Source organism: Poecile atricapillus, chromosome 1 (assembly GCF_030490865.1).
Source record: "Poecile atricapillus isolate bPoeAtr1 chromosome 1, bPoeAtr1.hap1, whole genome shotgun sequence".
NCBI classification, from domain to species: Eukaryota; Metazoa; Chordata; class Aves; order Passeriformes; family Paridae; genus Poecile; species Poecile atricapillus.
Genome location: NC_081249.1, coordinates 51313763 through 51331716, shown reverse-complemented (window position 1 = coordinate 51331716; position 17954 = coordinate 51313763). Strand labels below are relative to the sequence as shown.

Genomic DNA, 17954 nt, shown 5'->3' with positions numbered 1-17954 from the left:
CAGTAGTTGCATGACTAAGCACTTGTAAGGTGCAATTTATCTGATCTACTTTTGCCATCTACTTTAGGATGAGATGGATCACCCCTACAACTGCCAGTTGCTGTCGGTTGAGTCTAGGGAGACTCAGATGCAAACATCTACATTTGTTTCAATGAACTTCACAGTGAAGATTTAATCTAGATGAGGGAACTGCTATAGCACAACTGACCTTACAACATGAAATGCTGAATCTTTGCTAATAATTCCTCTAATTTACTAACTAACTGGTGCTCAGATCATAACAACCAGTTCATTACCTTGTTTAGCAAATTTAACAATCACAAGTAAAGGCTAGGGAAGCAGATATAGAGAAATTATATCTTGGGAAGCAGATATAGAGAAATTATATCTTGGTTGACAGACAAACATTACATTTTAGCTATAAAATGCAAGATTTTTTTCCCAGGACAAGCAAAATTCTAGTAAAAAGCTTAGTGACCTGATTATAACTAAATGATCTGTTTCTGGTGTTCTGTGTGTTCCCAAAGCACAGTTTTATGAAAGCATTCCTTTAGCTTGAAATACGATGTGCTCAACATAGCACATTTGTCCTTAAGGCTGTATGATTATGCTTTTGCAAGCACCTAGACAGCACTTTTCACCCACAGATCTCTAACAAATTTACAGAAGTAGATATCTGTCACTGACAAGCATTTGTCTTATGTCCCACGATGTCAAAATTGCATGCAGAGTCTTGTCATTAAAAGAACTGCTATGTATCATACAATAAACACTGACATTCTGCAAAGAATCCTTCTGGTCTGAAGTTAATGTTTATCTTATTTTTATTTTTGCAACTGAATACTTTTAGAAAGGGAACACATCCACCTAGGAATATACACATTCAGTTTAGGCTTAGAAAAAAAAATACATATTAATAGTAGTAAAAAAGTTAAAAAGAAAAAAAAAATCAGTGTTTAATCTGTTAAACAACAGAAAAATTCTTATGAACTAGTGATACTGTCATTGAACTGGAGAGAGTTTGAGAACAAGCTTGCTCTGGCTTTTTCACCCTATGATTTGGAGTCTGCTCACAGTACTGCCAGCTTAACCAAAAAGGATTAACTCTCATATCCAACTGAGAACACAGATAATTCTCAGTAATTGGTAAAAAATGAAGATGAATGGGGCTGAGAGATAAGGAGCAATTAGCTCATCAGCAGTTACAGCTGTGCACTCAATCCGGATCCATCTCTTGAGTCTCGGCCCCTTTTAAAGAACCCAGGCAGAATAAGCACAGGACACCCCCTTCCAAAAAATTGCCATACCTGCCCATCATTCCTCTGTCTTCCATTTTATCTCCATGCTATACAAAGACACCTGTCATAGCATTCTGTGTAAATTACTACCTCTCTCAGGACCTGTATCTACAGCCAATCTTCTTTTACAATAAAAAAAAAAAAAAAAAAAAAAAAAAAAATTAAAAAAAAAAAAGGATAGAAGGAAAAAAAAAACCCAAAACCCAAAACCCGGAAACTAAATGACTACTGTAGACACTTTTAAGTTCCCTGTCAATCGTTTCATTACAGCAGCATCATCTGTTTGAAAATATAAGCAATTCCCTCATCTAATTATAGGGAGGATTTGAGGTTCATTAACATTGCCAAGGCAGAGAATCAGATGTGCAACTGCAGAGCTGTGCTCAGTGGCCTGCATTCTCTGTTTCCTTTTATTTGCTTTTTCAAGGTCTCCAAGACTTTTTCCTGAAACCATAAAAGTAATTCTTTCCCTTAAAATAGACACGTGTGTTTAGAAAAAGGAAATTACTGCATTTTGTACTGTTCTATTATTGGGCAAGGTCACTGAAGAAAAATAATTTCACCTAAATCATTTTATCTCTGATTCTGGATGAAAAAGAAAAGAATAGTATACAAGCAAGCTTTACTTTTGAACAACACATCACAGGAAGACTCATATTTGTCTCATAATTTTAAATATTGCAAGGTAATGCAGATGAAGAGGAAACCTAACATGCCAAGAAAATCTCTTAATTTTCAACAAATTTTGCGGTTGTTTATGGATTAACATGCTAGCCAAGTGTAAAATGTTGCCTTGTATTTCCTAACTGTGTTTAGAAATTAAGAACACCAAAGTCTTCATGATTGCTTCACTTCCTTAAAGAAATAATAGCATTTTTTTTGTATGAATGTAGTTTAAACAATGACATTTTCTTGGGACATCTGTTTTGAGATCACATTTTGAATAGATATGAACTCATTTCCTGCTAAGCAAGTAATTTACTATTGTTGATAGTTGTTTACAAGTTTTATGAGTCATATTTTAGCAAGTGGCAAAGGTCTTAACAAATCCTTTGAGTATTCCCTAAAGTGTATGCATAGTGTTTTCATTACATAAAATGTTCGGGAAGCAAAAGTATACGGACTGTTCTTTACTTCCTACTAAGTTATAGATAGCAAACTCTAGCTCACAAAAATAGCTTTTAAAAGGTATTTATTTTCAAAGGCTTTTATCTTTTGCTGCTGCAGGTTAATGAAGTAGGACAGCAGGGCAGTAAGTACTTAAGCAGCGAGGAAATGATTGAACTGCTTTACCTACCCATTGCTTCAGAGCATCAGATGGTAAACATACAACTGATCCTAATATCACACTAAGATGGTAATATGACAAAGAGTAGAACCTCACCAGCGAAATTTAAAATTTGACCTTGCCACTCTCTTTTCATTCTGCAATTAATTTAAGAAAAACTAAACCAAAGTAAAAAAAAAAAAAAAAACAAACAAAAACAAAAACGAAACAAGAAATACACCAACCAAATCCAACAAAAAAACAAATCCCTGACACACAGCATAATCTTTCTTTTTCCTTTGCTGCCCTACGGAATTCATTTTTTAAACAAAACCCCAATAATTTATCTACCCTGCGTGTTGTATGTAGAATTGCCACTAAAAAGAACCCAGGACATTTTTCCTTCTTATCTGCAATGTAGCTCATATCAGCCAAGCTGTCACAAGACAGTACTTGATATAAACAAGAGATTGCAAAGACATCTCAGTAATCAATATTAGGATGGCTACAGTATGGAAGCCCCAACCACTGCATATCATTTGTCTCAGCATCTATTTCTATGACCAAATGAAGCATTAATTCAAATCATAAATCTATGGTGATTTAAATCTGGGAATGAGCACCTGCCTGCTTTAATGATTTATTTTGTACATTTCAGTAAGCAGGAGATTTGTCCATATGAACTGACAGGTCACCTTCAGATGCCAGTAGCAGACTGTTTATCACCATGCAGACTAGCATCTCATCTTAGCAAGTAAATATTAAACTAAAAGAATCCAATTGATTGTGGATGGGGGAGAAAGGCGTTGCAGCCATATATTTTACTCAGTGTGCTAATACCTCACTCTGATTCCTCTGTAATTTCTTTTTTTTTTCCCTTTATTTTCCCCGCTTCTAAAATGATAATTCTGGTGGGAGGATGCAAGCTCAAGGTTACCAGCAAAACTGAGAGATATAAAATAATTACTTATTAGTATCATTGGCTTCCTTTAACTCCCTTCACTCACTAACCTTTTGGCCACTGCTTCAAAGGACCAAGTTAATAAATTTGTGTAGTGCTCTGTATAATTATACAACGTTAGACTACAAGAATTACTTCCGTAGTTCACATTAGGCATTTGATTAAAACCAAAAAGCAAGACAATTTGGAAGCAAATCTGACAAGTCGATAAGATAAATAAAACAACGGTCCCTATTTTATTTATCTGCCTTTATGTAGGCATTGGAGCACAGGAGGATCGATCCACGCACACCATAATGCCTATTACATATGGGCTAAAATGAATCAGTTAAGCTTTTAGCCCAGTTGGATTGTTTGCTCCTTTTCAGTTTGGTCAGGCACATAACCTAATTTAAAATGTAAACTAAAATCAGGTTGTTTTCTTTTGTTTTATTCTTTCCTCCCGTCAACATTCAGTAATGTAATATTTCACAATCTTGCCTAGCAAGCTATAATTTAAAACATTAATGGTATATGGACTTGATAATATTTATTTGAAAATACATAAATAAACACATTCCTGAAAAATGCAGGAGAAGAAAGAGTACACACCAACTACAAAGGAACACCTTTGAAATACAAGTTCTTGTCAAGATAATACAGTGCACTAATTTTCAAAAATGCAACTAATAAACAAGGAACTTAACTCTTCATGAACTGAATAATACCCTGACATTAGTAGCAGTAGGAGTCACTTTTCTGATTCCATATGCATGACCAACGCTGGACACTAGACAGGGTTCACTATAAAAATAAACAAATAAAAGCAAATTGTTTTTGAGAAATCCTCTGTAAGAAGGGTGCAGCTCAAGACAAGATTCACAGAAAAGGAAACTATATTTTCAGAACCATTCCTCATGGAATGGAGACAACTGGAAAGCTATTCACTCTATTCAGAAGAGACATTTTTTTCTGAACAAAATTAACTCAATTCTTCATTCAGTTAAATTGGGAAATTAACTGAAGCTAACAAGTAAGTTAAGGGGCTGAGAGGAAATTTTGACAATGACAATAAATAATCTTGCTTCGCTAAGTTTGCCCTATTAAAATAGCTAGAATGTATTTTCTTAAATAGGGAAAATGATTAGGCTGTCTAAGAGCATATTAGTTATCTAAATTATGACTAGAAAAAGGATTTCAAAACAGATAATTTGCTTTTTTGTTCCGAGGAAGTTCAGATATTCCTTCTATCCACTCTTCTACAAACACTCCGCATGGTTTAGATGTTGATTACCTGCTAACTTTTCCATCCCCATGGACACACATGTGGTTTACAACTAGAACTGCCAACCAGTATTTGAACTTTTTATTTCACATAATGGATTCATCTAAGCCTGAAAGTCTAGATTAGCTTCTAGTTCTAGTACACACTCTTTACCTTCTCAGTTTGTATTTATATTTTTCACCCTTTCTCATTACTTCTCTTTTCTCCCAGTGTGCTAGAGGCCACCTGGTCCTTCCACTTCATTTGTACCTATCTTCTCCTCCCAGATTTCAAAGACACCTGCACTATACCCTGTCTTGTTTTCTCTCCAAGAGAACAATCTTTACGCTTGTATTCGAGTAACTGCATATGTGGTATCTGAGTACTCACACACAATTTAAGACTATTTTCTTCACCATCATAGAGGTATTTTTAAAGCTTTTACTTAAAAGGAAAACAAAACAAATCATATAATCTCCTTATGCAGTAATGCACACATACCGTTGCTATTTACAGTAGTATGTGCCCAGGTGAACCTCTTCTTTGAACTGCAATTCATATTATTTCTAAATAATACCCTAGTGATGCCTACTGAACTGTACAGAAACACTTCTCACAAACAAGTATTTATTTATGTTAAGGCCAGTACATACCCTCTAAGATTTAATGTATTTAGAAGATGAAAAACTAAAAAATAAAAATAAAAAAATTAATCCAGACAAAGGGCCAAAATAAAAACAAAAAAGCCTATCTGAGGCCATTTTATTCCAGTATACACCAATCTTCCCTGCAGTCTTCTGAGTGTACCTCTCTGTCATTGAATTTCTGTTGCTGAGTTAATACTGTCTCAACATGATAAAAGGATCCAATACAATGAAATGGCATAACAAAACATTTTACAGCAGACACACACAGATGATTAAAGATTTAATCAACAACAACAAAAAGTTATCCTAGCTTTGAAGTATGCTTTAGCAAAACAAATTGTCCAAGCAAATGAATAAAGTATACTGAAACAATTCTTTTTTGTAAAGGAACAAGAGTTGCTGATGGCTGCTTAAGAAATGGAAAAAAATGTTAACTACATTTTAAGAACGTGTTTATTAAAATAAAATATGATAGGAACTGCAGAGCATGGCAGAATTTATTGTGTATGTATGTTTTCCTTTTGTCACAGGGCACATGAAAGTATGAAATATTTTGCTTTCAAGCTTGTGTTCTGAATTACCTAAAGTCGATACCCAGCACACTGAGCAGGAGACATTGTTAAATTTCACTTTGACACCATCATCTGTCACTCCACCTGTACTTTGAAAAATGAACTCTAAGCAATCAAAACACTTTCTTTCATGGAAAATATTAACTGGAGTCTGCAAAAGTAGCCTGCAAAGAAAAGAATGTTTTTGTAATAATAACAACAAAACTGAACACTGGTATAAAGGTCAGGCACAAAATAAAACTAAAAACATTAAGAAAAAGGAAAACAAATATGCAACTTTTTTACACCAAGCCAAGGATTTCAGAAGGAAGTTCAGAAAGATCACCATTTTAATAAAATATTTTAGTATTATGGACATATAATAATGCCATGTCTGAAACTTACCAACACTTGAATTCAGGTCTCCATTTTCAGAGTCTGCTCCATGCTGGTTATTATTTGCATGATAGTTGGACATAGCTTCCAGTTTGATTTTTTTCACTTTCATTGCTTCTGCTATGGCAGCATTGGTGGCAGCTGCTGCTGCTGCAGCTGCTGCTGTCAGACCTGCAAAGAAGTATGAAAAAAAATTAATATTCATTATTTTATGAGTCTCCTTTATTGTAGGGACTTTTATTATTCCTTCATGCTTGTTACATAAGAACAGAGAGCACTGCAGATTATAATTCCTCTTGTTGGTTTTGAAAACTATCAACTTTTTCAAGTAAAATATTTCACATCATATTACTCCTTACTTTAGATATATTACTAGCATACATTCATCTAACTTGGTATCTAGTAAGTGCATTCATAATAGAATCACAACTAGATGCAGCTACAAATACATGCAGTCAAAAATCTAATTTAGCTTCAAAATGGTGTCCTGAGTGTCTGACTATGAATAGGTGAATATGTACACAACCATACTTCGGAAAAAAATTCCTATTAGATCTCTACTGTAAGACATGCTAAAGAAAACAGAAAAAAACAGGTCTATGATTTCTATTTATGAGTAATAGATGATAGAACTCAGACATTTCTCATTTCATACATAGCAGCAAGTAGATGCAGTTGTTCTAGGAAGCATTTCTAGAAAAAAATAATGCAGAACATTATTTTGCTGTCCCCCAGACTTGAAGGCATTAAAGTACTTATCAATGAGAAGAGCAATTATTAACCCATTTAATACCAATCCCAAAGCCATCTACAGGCAGCTCAAGTGCTCTTCCTGCCAAAGCAAGTTTCTGCCATCCAGCCATTTACAAGAATGTCCTACAAAGCAAGGAAAATTTCTCTTTGCCAGGAGCAATCAGAGAACCGGTCCAGTTCTCCAATTGCCTTCAAAACTCAAAATTAGATGCAGCCTTTAATCAAAGTCACAAGCATCTTTGCAGTTTTTGCCCTCTTCCCTGAGGTAGGATAACTTTCCTGTGGTCCCCAAAGCCCTGCTGCTGCCCACCCAGATCGCTCTGCCCCAGCCTGGGTGGCAGCAGAGAGAAGCCAGTGTCAAAACTTCCCAGGAGCTGCCTCCCCCACACAACTGATGCAGGGGGCAGAGATGGAAATTATAGAGAATTAAGTCTAAGAAATAGAGAAGGCAATAAAGCAGGTAAGCTTAATGCATTGATGCACTCTCAGCCTGTCATGCTACAAGAAAACAGACCCTCAGTCATTTTGAATCAAGATTCTTGCCCTGAATGTGGAGAAGGCTTGAAAAACTCCATGTAATTAGTTTAAAGGTGCCTGCTTGTCTGATTTTCAGCTATTCTGAGAGGTGTGAAGCGTCTTATGGATCTCAAGAGGAACTAACTCCGCAATTCACTATTCTAAGGCTGCTGTCTAGCATAGGAAGAGTGCAATTTAGCAGGAAAGACCAAATAAGCAAATAATCCCAGGCCTCTGAGGTAAATATTACTAGCACCATTGCTTCTCAGGGTCTCTTGTTGTCTCCTTTGACTCCTTACACGGAAAACAAGTTCACATTTGCCATGTTTTTGGCTAGCGATAGGGAGGGACAGAAGGCAAATTCCAGCAGGGGAAAAGAAGGTGGTGAGCAGACATCAGGAAATCTATGAGGTGGCATAAGAGGTGCCTTTGAATATATTGTTGCTTGACTGAAGCTTGTTTTCCCTTATTGCTTTGCATGACCACATAAAAATTAGCAAATGGTTCCAGCCTCCCGACCCTCCTCACAGTCTGACTTCTAACACCTCCATGTGTAATGAGAATTACTGACCAAGTGATAATTACAGATCAATATTCTTTAGAAAAGTGCTGTTTCAGGTAGAAGATGTACCAAAAGCCAAAAATAAATGAGAAGGTGAATAAATATGAGAGTTTACTTTTATTTCAGCTTCTGCTACTACCACAAATTGTGCATGTTCTGATCTTTAAAAGGTATTGACAATAACATGGATTGCTTCCAATTATATTTTTACCTTGGAGGAAGGATATGAAGCCATACATCACACAAATTTGATTGCAGTCCCTAAATTTGGCCACAGAAAAAGGGATGGTGCACCTCTGAACTTTAGTTTGCATCCGGTGCTCATTAAACAACACAATAACCTATACTTCCTTTTCTAATATATGTATACATCTCTGAAAAGCTAAAACTAGCATTTTTAAAGAACAATTATTTGGAGGAATATTCTGGTACACTATTTTCAATGACTGCAACAACAGGCCCCAAATTTTTGGTTGTGACTACACTTCTAGATCAGCTGTTTTACAGTGCTTCCAAGTATTTGGGTAAATTAGATACTAAGGAGATGCTGGACATAGTACTTGTGAGACCACCTGCAATTACTTTGTTTCACTGGAATAATGACCTGAATGCAGAATTCCTGAAATAAAAACACTCTTTTGCTACAAAATTTGCAAAAAAAAAGTATGCTTTGGTGCATTTCTTTGGATGGGGACTGAGAAACTAAAATACAAATTGCTTAGCTCTGTAATATGATTTTTGCAAGATAATGCTTGTGGCAAAAAATGATGATTTTAAAAAGTAGAAATTAAATTAATCATTTCATTCCTCCTCTTATACAATCACAGCACTGACTGAAATGATTACTTTACTATACAACAACTAATGGAAATCATGCAGATTTGAAATGCTTGCCTCATGTAAGCACTGGTGTAAGTACGGAGGGAAATGGAACGAATAATGCTCAGAATTCTAGCTTAATGCTGGTCCCTCACAGCAATTCCAGACTACAGCACAGCTTCTCTACTGCTACTTTTTCCTATCACCTGACTGTGATGATATAGCAAAGCAAGTGGCAAGGGAGGCCCAAAGGCAGTTATCAGAGCCACTGGCATTATAATCACTGGTGCACTGTGGTGCACTGGGGTGTGGTACAACCCAGAACTTCAGCACATGGCCCAACTTACCTTTCTTATCTCATTGGTATAGACACGCAAATACACCAAAAGCAGAAGTTAATACACTACTATGTATCTATATTTATATTTTAAAATAATAAGTTTTAAAGTCACAGTATGGGTATATACCCAGGGAAACACTTGGGATTTTTTTTTTTTTAATTTATTCTTTGAAAAAGCCTTTTGATGTAAACATTACTTAATATAAATTTACTCTTACAATAAGTAGCCAAGGAATTTCCAAGGTGCACACTTCTTTACACTACAGAAATGTTATCTTCAAAAATGATATAACCAAATGTACAAAGTCAACTGAAATGAAAGAAATAAGGATCACACTGAACAGCCACGTAGGTATTTTTTATTCTTTACAAATATTTATTTGAAGAGTTAAAAAATATTCAGGCCCAAATATTCAGTGGATTAAAGTCAACGGTAGTTGTCATTAATATTCTGAAATTGATAAGTTGTTTATGTCTGGCATTCTTCCTGCTGATTATGCAGTGAGACAGGCAGCTTTATAAATATCTCATCACTCCATCGTCACACAAATTTCATCGACAGTGCTCATGCACAGCTATTAGCAATATGAATCTAACCATTACAAGAGGAATGAAAATCGAACATGTGGCATTAATACGCAGTCCTGGTTCCTAACCATCTGATAGGCAGATGGTGTAAAGCGGATTCTCCAGCTGAAATGAAGGGGCACATCATTTAAAACCTTGTTTGCATTCTAACTGATATCAGTGCCATATTGATATACATGATACATCATGGCAGTATTTGAACAATCTAGTTTGTTTCAGTCATAAATGTTTACAGCCTTGTTTTTTATCTTTAGAAGCATGTTCTGAGGAGCGTATTTTTAATTTATGAAACCTATTGTTTACTTCTGTTGAACCAGAAGATTAGCAAAGAGCAGGAATATTAAATTACCACAACCACAGCAGTATAACTAAGATGGATGAATAAAGTATGGTTTTTCAATATGTTAGTAAAGGAATTAAAAAATTAGCCTGGACATTTTATGCATTAAATACATTTATTCATTTAAACCTTACAGCTTTTTTCCCATGTGACATACTTAGAACTTTAATGCTTTATAAAGCCATTCATTTAAATCTCTTACTGCGTGCAATTAATCTTGTCCAACAATTTAATTCAAAAAGCAAAACATCAGAAAGTAAAGTTCGATTCAACCATCACGCTTCTGAAGTAATCCCCGTATTGCTGACAGTTCCTATAGACTCATCAGCAAAAGTCTGTTCAAGGTGTCTTGCAGGAGCCGTATGAATTTGAATTACAGCTCAATTGAAAGCTCGCCAAGACTTAGTAGGAACTCAGGAACAAGAAGCAGAACACCAAAAGAGAGTGCGAAGGATCCTTTCCTACTAAGACCTTCTCTCTTCTGTCACTAGATTACTTTGGCCTGTTGGGTGTGTTTGTAGCTGTTAATTATGTTAATAAAGTTGCAGCCTGCTGTCTCTGCCAAATATAATCATAAGCTTTCTCCTGCCAAGTCCTAGTCTAATTTACACCCGTGCAACTCTACTGAAGTCAGAATTTCGTGGGTGAGAATGAGACCAGAAGTATGCCCAGTATGTGTGGTCTCTAACGCTGAAAAATGAGTGAACAAAACAGAAAGCAAGGACTAAAAAATCCCCAGCATCTTCAGAAAACAATTCTGTTTTAGAAGCAAAGTCCCCAAGAGAGCTGTCATATATCATGACAGATTTTCGAAATGTATATGAATTACTGGTGGGCACTAAATCACATCCAGAGTTTCTGCCTTCTAACAAATAGTATTGCCTGCCTGCCTTAAGAGAAAGCTCTTAAAACTTTCAGTTTTGATGGGGTGAGCAGCGTACAACACACCCTATTTGTGAAGCAAAATAGAAAAGTACCTGTGAGTGGAACTTTTTCAGACTTGAATATGTTTCAAAATACACATTTTTTAATTGCATACCTAAACCTCATCCTGGAACAAATTACAGAATTATTTAAATAATTGATCTTAATTCACTTTTAACTTCCTTCACATAATTATGCCTAAGAACACTAACAATTCCTTATAGTCAGTCTGATAATTTCCTTAATGCAACTATTGGCTTCATATATATATATATAGGTACTTACTAAATTCAGTAACATGTATGTACTTACACAAGCTCCCTCTTTAGGACTTCTACGACATCTTCAAAAAACTTTACTTTTATCATCACAGAACAGGCAAAAAACCAAAATACAACTGTCAGCAGTGTGGTACATTTAATTTCATTTATCTGCTGGAAACTTAATTCTGCAGAAACATTTTACTCGCTGTATGGGAGGACTTCCAAATCTCATCTCAATCCTGAAAGACCTCCTTTCATTATTTCAAATTAATTCTTAATCCTTTTTCTTCTAGTTTATTTCAATGGTACTGACTTGAAAATAATTCAAGCCCTTTCTTGATTGAATACCAGACTGCATATTGAGGTTCTCACTTCAGCAAAACTTCTACTAAAATCTGAAAAAAATCTGCCTTGGAAAGAAAGGCAGGGTTCCCTCTTAGGACCTCACCCTGATCACTGTAGGTTATTGCACTGGTTTCATGGGTTTCAGCAGTTCAGGTACAAGTCTTTGGTAGCTTATTATGCTGCTGCCTAGTTATTTCAAATGAAACAGGATCCTAACCTTAGTCTCTGATCTAATGGGTATTTTATACAGTGTGATACATAAAACAAGAAGGGGAAAGCAATCTGCAGGAGGACAGAGGTCTGATTACACAGACTGGATTGCAGAAAGGAGAACTTCACCAAAATGTTTTGCTAAAACATACTGAGTTTCAGTAAACGAATTCTTTGTGTATAATGTATGTCCTGAATCTCACAGTAATCCAGAAACTTTACTTTTGCTAAGCTGTCTAGATTGATCCAATACAACAAGCTTGGTAAACCCTAAAAATTTTATCAACTGTTATTTTGGGATAATCAAAGAAATTATTGTCTGGTCTGCCTAACTACATTTTTCTGATTGACTAGAGTGGTTCAGCATAAATTGCTCATCTAGATATCTAGATATTTTTTTTAAATTTGTCTTAAAGGCCTACTATTAAAAGCATCATATTAATGAAAAAAAACCTCCCTACATTTTATATATTGTTAAAGAAGGAATGCTTAGAAAAAAATCATCCATGGTTGAGACTGGTGCAACTAAACTGAATCTGACAGTCTTGCACTGGGAGAAAACAGTGTATGTGAAGCTCAAACCATCTGTTGTTCATCAGTCTAATCAGACCTTTTTCCTGTAACTATTCCTAACTTATACTATGAATTTTGAGGCCTGGGTATAGCATTTAAGATAAACAAGCAAAAGAGCAAAATTTCCACAGTACTGTTTGAACCTAAAAAACTTTCTTATTAAGATGTGCCTGCACAATTAATAACACAGTTGTAGAAATAAAACATTGATGTGGAAAGCAGCAGTGTCCTTTTGTTTTATTAAAACTGCATTTTTTGAAATAGATCTACTAGCACGTCAAACAATGCTTCCAAAAAATGTGTAAATGGAATTATTTTATCACTAGTATTTGTTAATTATATATACTAATATATATGGAACTGACTGACTTACATTCCATGAAGTTATTCTTTCTAGTGGATATATTCCTTTGTACTGAAGAGTAAAAAGTGAAATCCCAAAGTGTATTTCAAATACCACAACAGATTACTAACTGTTACAGCTTCATGGGGTTTTGTAATCTATGAATTTATTATTGGCTCGGTGCAATTGTGACAGAATTAAACAATGTATATTGCATAACTGCCTGGCTAAAGTGCAGTTTTCAGCAACAGTTTAAAATCCTACTGGAATGCACACAGCAACAATACAATACAATTAAGAGAGAACATTCTTTCTTAAACAACAGTCATCTTTTCAAAAGCAATAGATTCTCAGTTCTCATTCACTCTGTTGCATTATTCATTTCATGCGCAACCTCATGCTGGACCATAAATTGTTACTTTATCTAATCAAAGGCGACTTAACTCCACAGAAGGTCAAAGGTTTAATTTTGTGAAGTATTATCTTACGCTATGAGTTTAACGGAAAAATAGAAGAAGAAAAACAGCCAAGAAACTGGTAATAAATGAACCTTTATTGCCTCAGGCATTGGCCTAGTTAATAAACTTTCATTGAAGGTTTCTTTCAACTGTTATGGACAATGAGGTAAAAAAAATCTTAAATTACAGCCATGTGTGACTTTTAAAGCAGGCATTCTTTTTTATCTCAACCTTCCCTGCTTAGGAAAAAGACAAAGAGATTGTCTTCAATTTCTTAACCAAAAATGTATGCTTCTAAACAGATGAAAAAGTGCAGATCAAGCCTTTTAAAAGCAGAGGTCAGCTTTGAACAATATAAAAAAATACTTTTCCTTAAGCGTCAAATCCTGATCCATAGTCTCTTTAACTGAATAGCATGCAGTTCCAAAAAAAAAAAAAAAAAGTGGGAAGGCGAAACATATATATACTGACAATATATTATGCTAACAATGATGGCTGGTTCCTGAAAGACTTTCTATTTTACATTTGCATTGCTAGAGTGCAATAATGGCTCTTCTTTACTAGAATGACTTATTATGGGAACAACTTCCCTGCACTTTTTACAAATAGAAGCTCTTTTCTTCTTTTCATCTGTATTATCTCATGTTCTCACAATACTATTCTTGCTGTTAGGAGAAATTAAAAGGTTTAACATAATGACAGTTACTGTTGGTTATTGGTGCTCTGTGAATTTTCTTCAGTTAATGTTCTTAGGTTTTACTAACTACAGTGTCTTTTACTAACATACTCTTTGGGACCAGTTTAGAGAAGTGTATTACAGCTTAGGTTACATAGTCAAAAACAATAAGAAGACCAGTACTATTTAAAAAAACCTTAGCCTTTAACTTTAGTCTAATTCATAATTAAATGGACACAACTAATTAATTGTAACAGTGCTACAATTCAAAAATACTGAAAAGACGTGTTCATGCCTGTAACAGCCGTAATGTAGCTAAATACTCATAATCTTTCAACCAGCAGGAGCTTTTGTAGTTTTTTTTTTTTATAAACCTAATCCACAGCTTGACACAGATCCTGGGGTAATGGCACACAGTTCTTTGATTAAACTAATATCCAAACACTGCTGAGGCAGTCTGATGGCCTCGTGGAAGTGTTTCCCTACAACTTCCAAACTCAGCCCTGCAAACAGAACTGCCAGATTCTTTCCCATGGACCCACCGTAGCCCACGTGCCTTAGTCCACGTGCCTAATCATGGGAATGAAATTTAACTTATCCCTGTGTACAAGTATTTGTGGCACTAGAACAAGATCTGAATAAAATTAGATTTTAGCTGTGCACCACAATTTTAGCTTTGATAGCTTTCTGGAGGAATGGATGTGCCCCTAGAGGGACCTGTTCTCTGCACTGAGTCCACACACTGGAGAAACAGCCCACTAATATCTAGCCGACGTGCTATCATAGCCTTTGCGGCCTTTATGGCTTTGCTCCTAAAGCAACATTTTTGCCCAAAGAAAAAAAGATTTGATTCTCACTTCTGGTGCATAAGAATAGTCAGCTACAGACTTATTTCAGGCTCATGCCATCCTCAGGAAGTGAAAACAGCATTATTTCTCGTCATGAAAGGAGAAGGCAAGTAATTCAGGGCTTTAGATGTGATGAAATATTATCACAGCTGCTGATTAGAGCAGTAGACCTTCAATAAATGTCTAAAGTATAAACTACTATTTCAAGATATTTTAAATAAAGATTCCATTGGTTTATTCTTTAATGGAGTTAAAATATACTACATATATAAAAAAAAAAAACCTAGAATGTTTTTAAAGAACAATTTTGATCCCCTTTTGTCATATCTAGCTTTAAAGTAGAGATTGTTTTGAATCCTCCTGCCCCTAAAAAGAAACCTTTGTAATACAATATACATTAACAAATTCTATAACTGCTTTCTGATTATTTCTTTGTATTTGCAGTGTGCAAAGCAAGTTGTGCCAAACATTAGAAAGACAGAAGTCAATATAACAGTGGCAAAAAGTCCCAGTAATCCACTGGTTATTTCAAGACGTGTACCCTTGTTTTAACACAGCAAGTTGAATAAGAGAATTTTCACACTTCTGAATGCAAAGAATTCACCTGTAAGGGTCAGGAGAGTCCTCTCTCCTTCTTCATTCTTTTATTCACTAGAAGTGTTGTAACTTCAAGAGCTGTACTGTGGCTTTGGGGTTCTTTTTTTTTTTTTCCTTTTCTTTTTTAAGTTTCGTCAGATCCATTATGCATTACTCTGTGCCAGAGGCAAGGCATGGGGCTAAATGTACTGCTACAGCACAGTGATAGCAGAGTTTGTACTGTGATACTGTACAAAGTAGCTGTGATAATGACTCACAGGTAACACTGTGTAGTCCTTTTTTTCAGATGAAAAGGCAGTCAATTGTCATAGACAGTCCTCTCTCACCTCTATGCTCTACTTGTTGCACAAGGGAACAGAACACTAAATCACACAGGTAGCACCCTCGGTGCAGAGCAAGGCATTAGATGAATGTTTTTGGATGGCATGTGACATTTGAAGACAAAGTATCTCTTTCTAGTACAAACTACAGCACAACAGAAGCACAATATGCACCTATGTTGTGTCCCACTATCAAAATTCATTCACTGAAAGAGTGGTTAAGCATTGGGACAGGCTCTTCAAACAAATGATGGAGTCATCATCACTGGAAGTGTTCAAAAAGTGAGTAAATATAGAACTTTATGATACAGTTTAGTGGGTATGGTGATGTTTGTCAAAGGCTGGATTTGATCTTGGAGGTCTTTTCCAAACTTAATAACTCCATAATTTGTTTTATATTCTAAGGCCAAATTATCACCCTAAATCAAGGGAGCTCTCTCACACCCACAGTGTTCAGTGAATACTGAAATTCATTCAACAGAATACTTTTGTTTTGTACCTCAGAATTGCCTGCTACACAAGAAGTTAATGATGTTAGTGACGTTAAAATGAAAGCGTGGTATTTATAATGGATATATTATTACTGTACTGGATTGTAATACAAAAACAAAGATGCAGTAGCTTTTCTACAGTTCCTACCATATTGGCATAATCACAGTTCTACATTATGAAGACCTGCAGACATTTGTAAGTTCAGATTTACATACATGAACATATGTATTGCTTCCGAAAGGCATATTCTTTGAAGCCGACAACTGATTGGTACCACTGTCTAACACATTATGAATAAATATTCAAAGGTTATCCAGTAAGCAAGCATAAGAGAACCCCAACATTCTCTTTGGCAGAAACCTGAGAAATCCTCATAGTATGCTATGCAAAGGAGACATTATATGTTCATTGCTAGCTATACTTTACGAAAGAACAAGCTTTATGCTATCATGATCCTCTCAACTTGATATTGTCCACAAAGAGACAAAATATGATGACAACAGTTATGTCATAGATTCCCCATTTTGTAGGAAGAACTATATTATAACAGCAGCAGATAATTTAATTAATCTTTTCTTCATCCATTAATGCACGTGATTATCAACAGATTTGGATTTTCACAAACGTGTCTGTTCCTGGAAATCACTTTTCTCCACCTTCTCAACACTCACAAAAGTGCAAAATGAGTCATGGGCTTTCTAATTTCTCCTCCCTCTGGGTTATTACCTTCTTTCTGATCATTGCTAAATTGCAAGTTTCAGACTTGTGTGACATTCAGATTGGCAAGATGGACTGCACATTTAGCACAGAGTGAGTAATAGAAATTACTGGCAAAAATTTAATTAGTATCTGGATGATAACTCACTATTTTTATCCTAACTGCAAGCTATCTAATCAACTACAAGATGCAACCTCAATACATAACAATGAAAGTATCAACATTCCAAATGAATTTATTTTTTAACAAAAAAAAAATACATAGCCCATATAGTGTACATGTATTTCTTTTGTATTTTCTACATATTACTGGTCTTCAACATAATGACTTCTAGACTAAAATTTATAGTATGAATAACTTGGAAAAAAAAATAGAACAGGGTCACTATTGTTAGTTTATTTTAGAAATCAGAACACCATTCTAGTAATTTGATACTAATGTTGACTTGCAGTCACTTTGGAAGACATACAGATAACTAATAAGATTGCAAGTATAAAACATTGATTATAACCAATATTTGTCACTGCATATCCCAAAGAACTGGTGGACACTTTCCAAAGTGAAGAATAAATTAGCTCTGAAAACATGTCTATGGTATGCATAAAATTTACAGGAAAGAAAATGACCAGATTTGATGAAATTTCTTATATTAAATTGTTGAGTTTCTTTAAAATTTAGTTCTTAATAACTACTTACATGTTAAAACACAGGAATTGCTTTTGAAAGGATGCAGACCAGTTGTTAGATTTAATTCTGCAATGTACTAACAGCCCATAACATTAAGGAAAATTGTTTTCTGCCAGTGCCTTAAGAAGTTTTTAAGACATTTCTAGAATTCTCTGTTTGCTCTGTTCCCTAATTGGTTGTATTAGTCACATGCTGTATTTCTTTGCCAGGCTTGAAGAA

General features: G+C 35.1%; 1 protein-coding gene across 7 annotated transcripts in view; it reads right to left on the bottom strand.

The window, feature by feature from the left end:
- Positions 1-17954, bottom strand: part of DACH1 (dachshund family transcription factor 1) — a 376911-nt gene that overhangs the window by 186516 nt on the left and 172441 nt on the right. For all 7 annotated transcript variants that reach the window (XM_058848038.1, XM_058848012.1, XM_058848021.1 and 4 more), the window contains exon 3: positions 6373-6534. In XM_058848038.1, coding sequence (XP_058704021.1) covers positions 6373-6534 — 162 coding nt within the window. The remainder of the gene's footprint in view (positions 1-6372; positions 6535-17954) is intronic.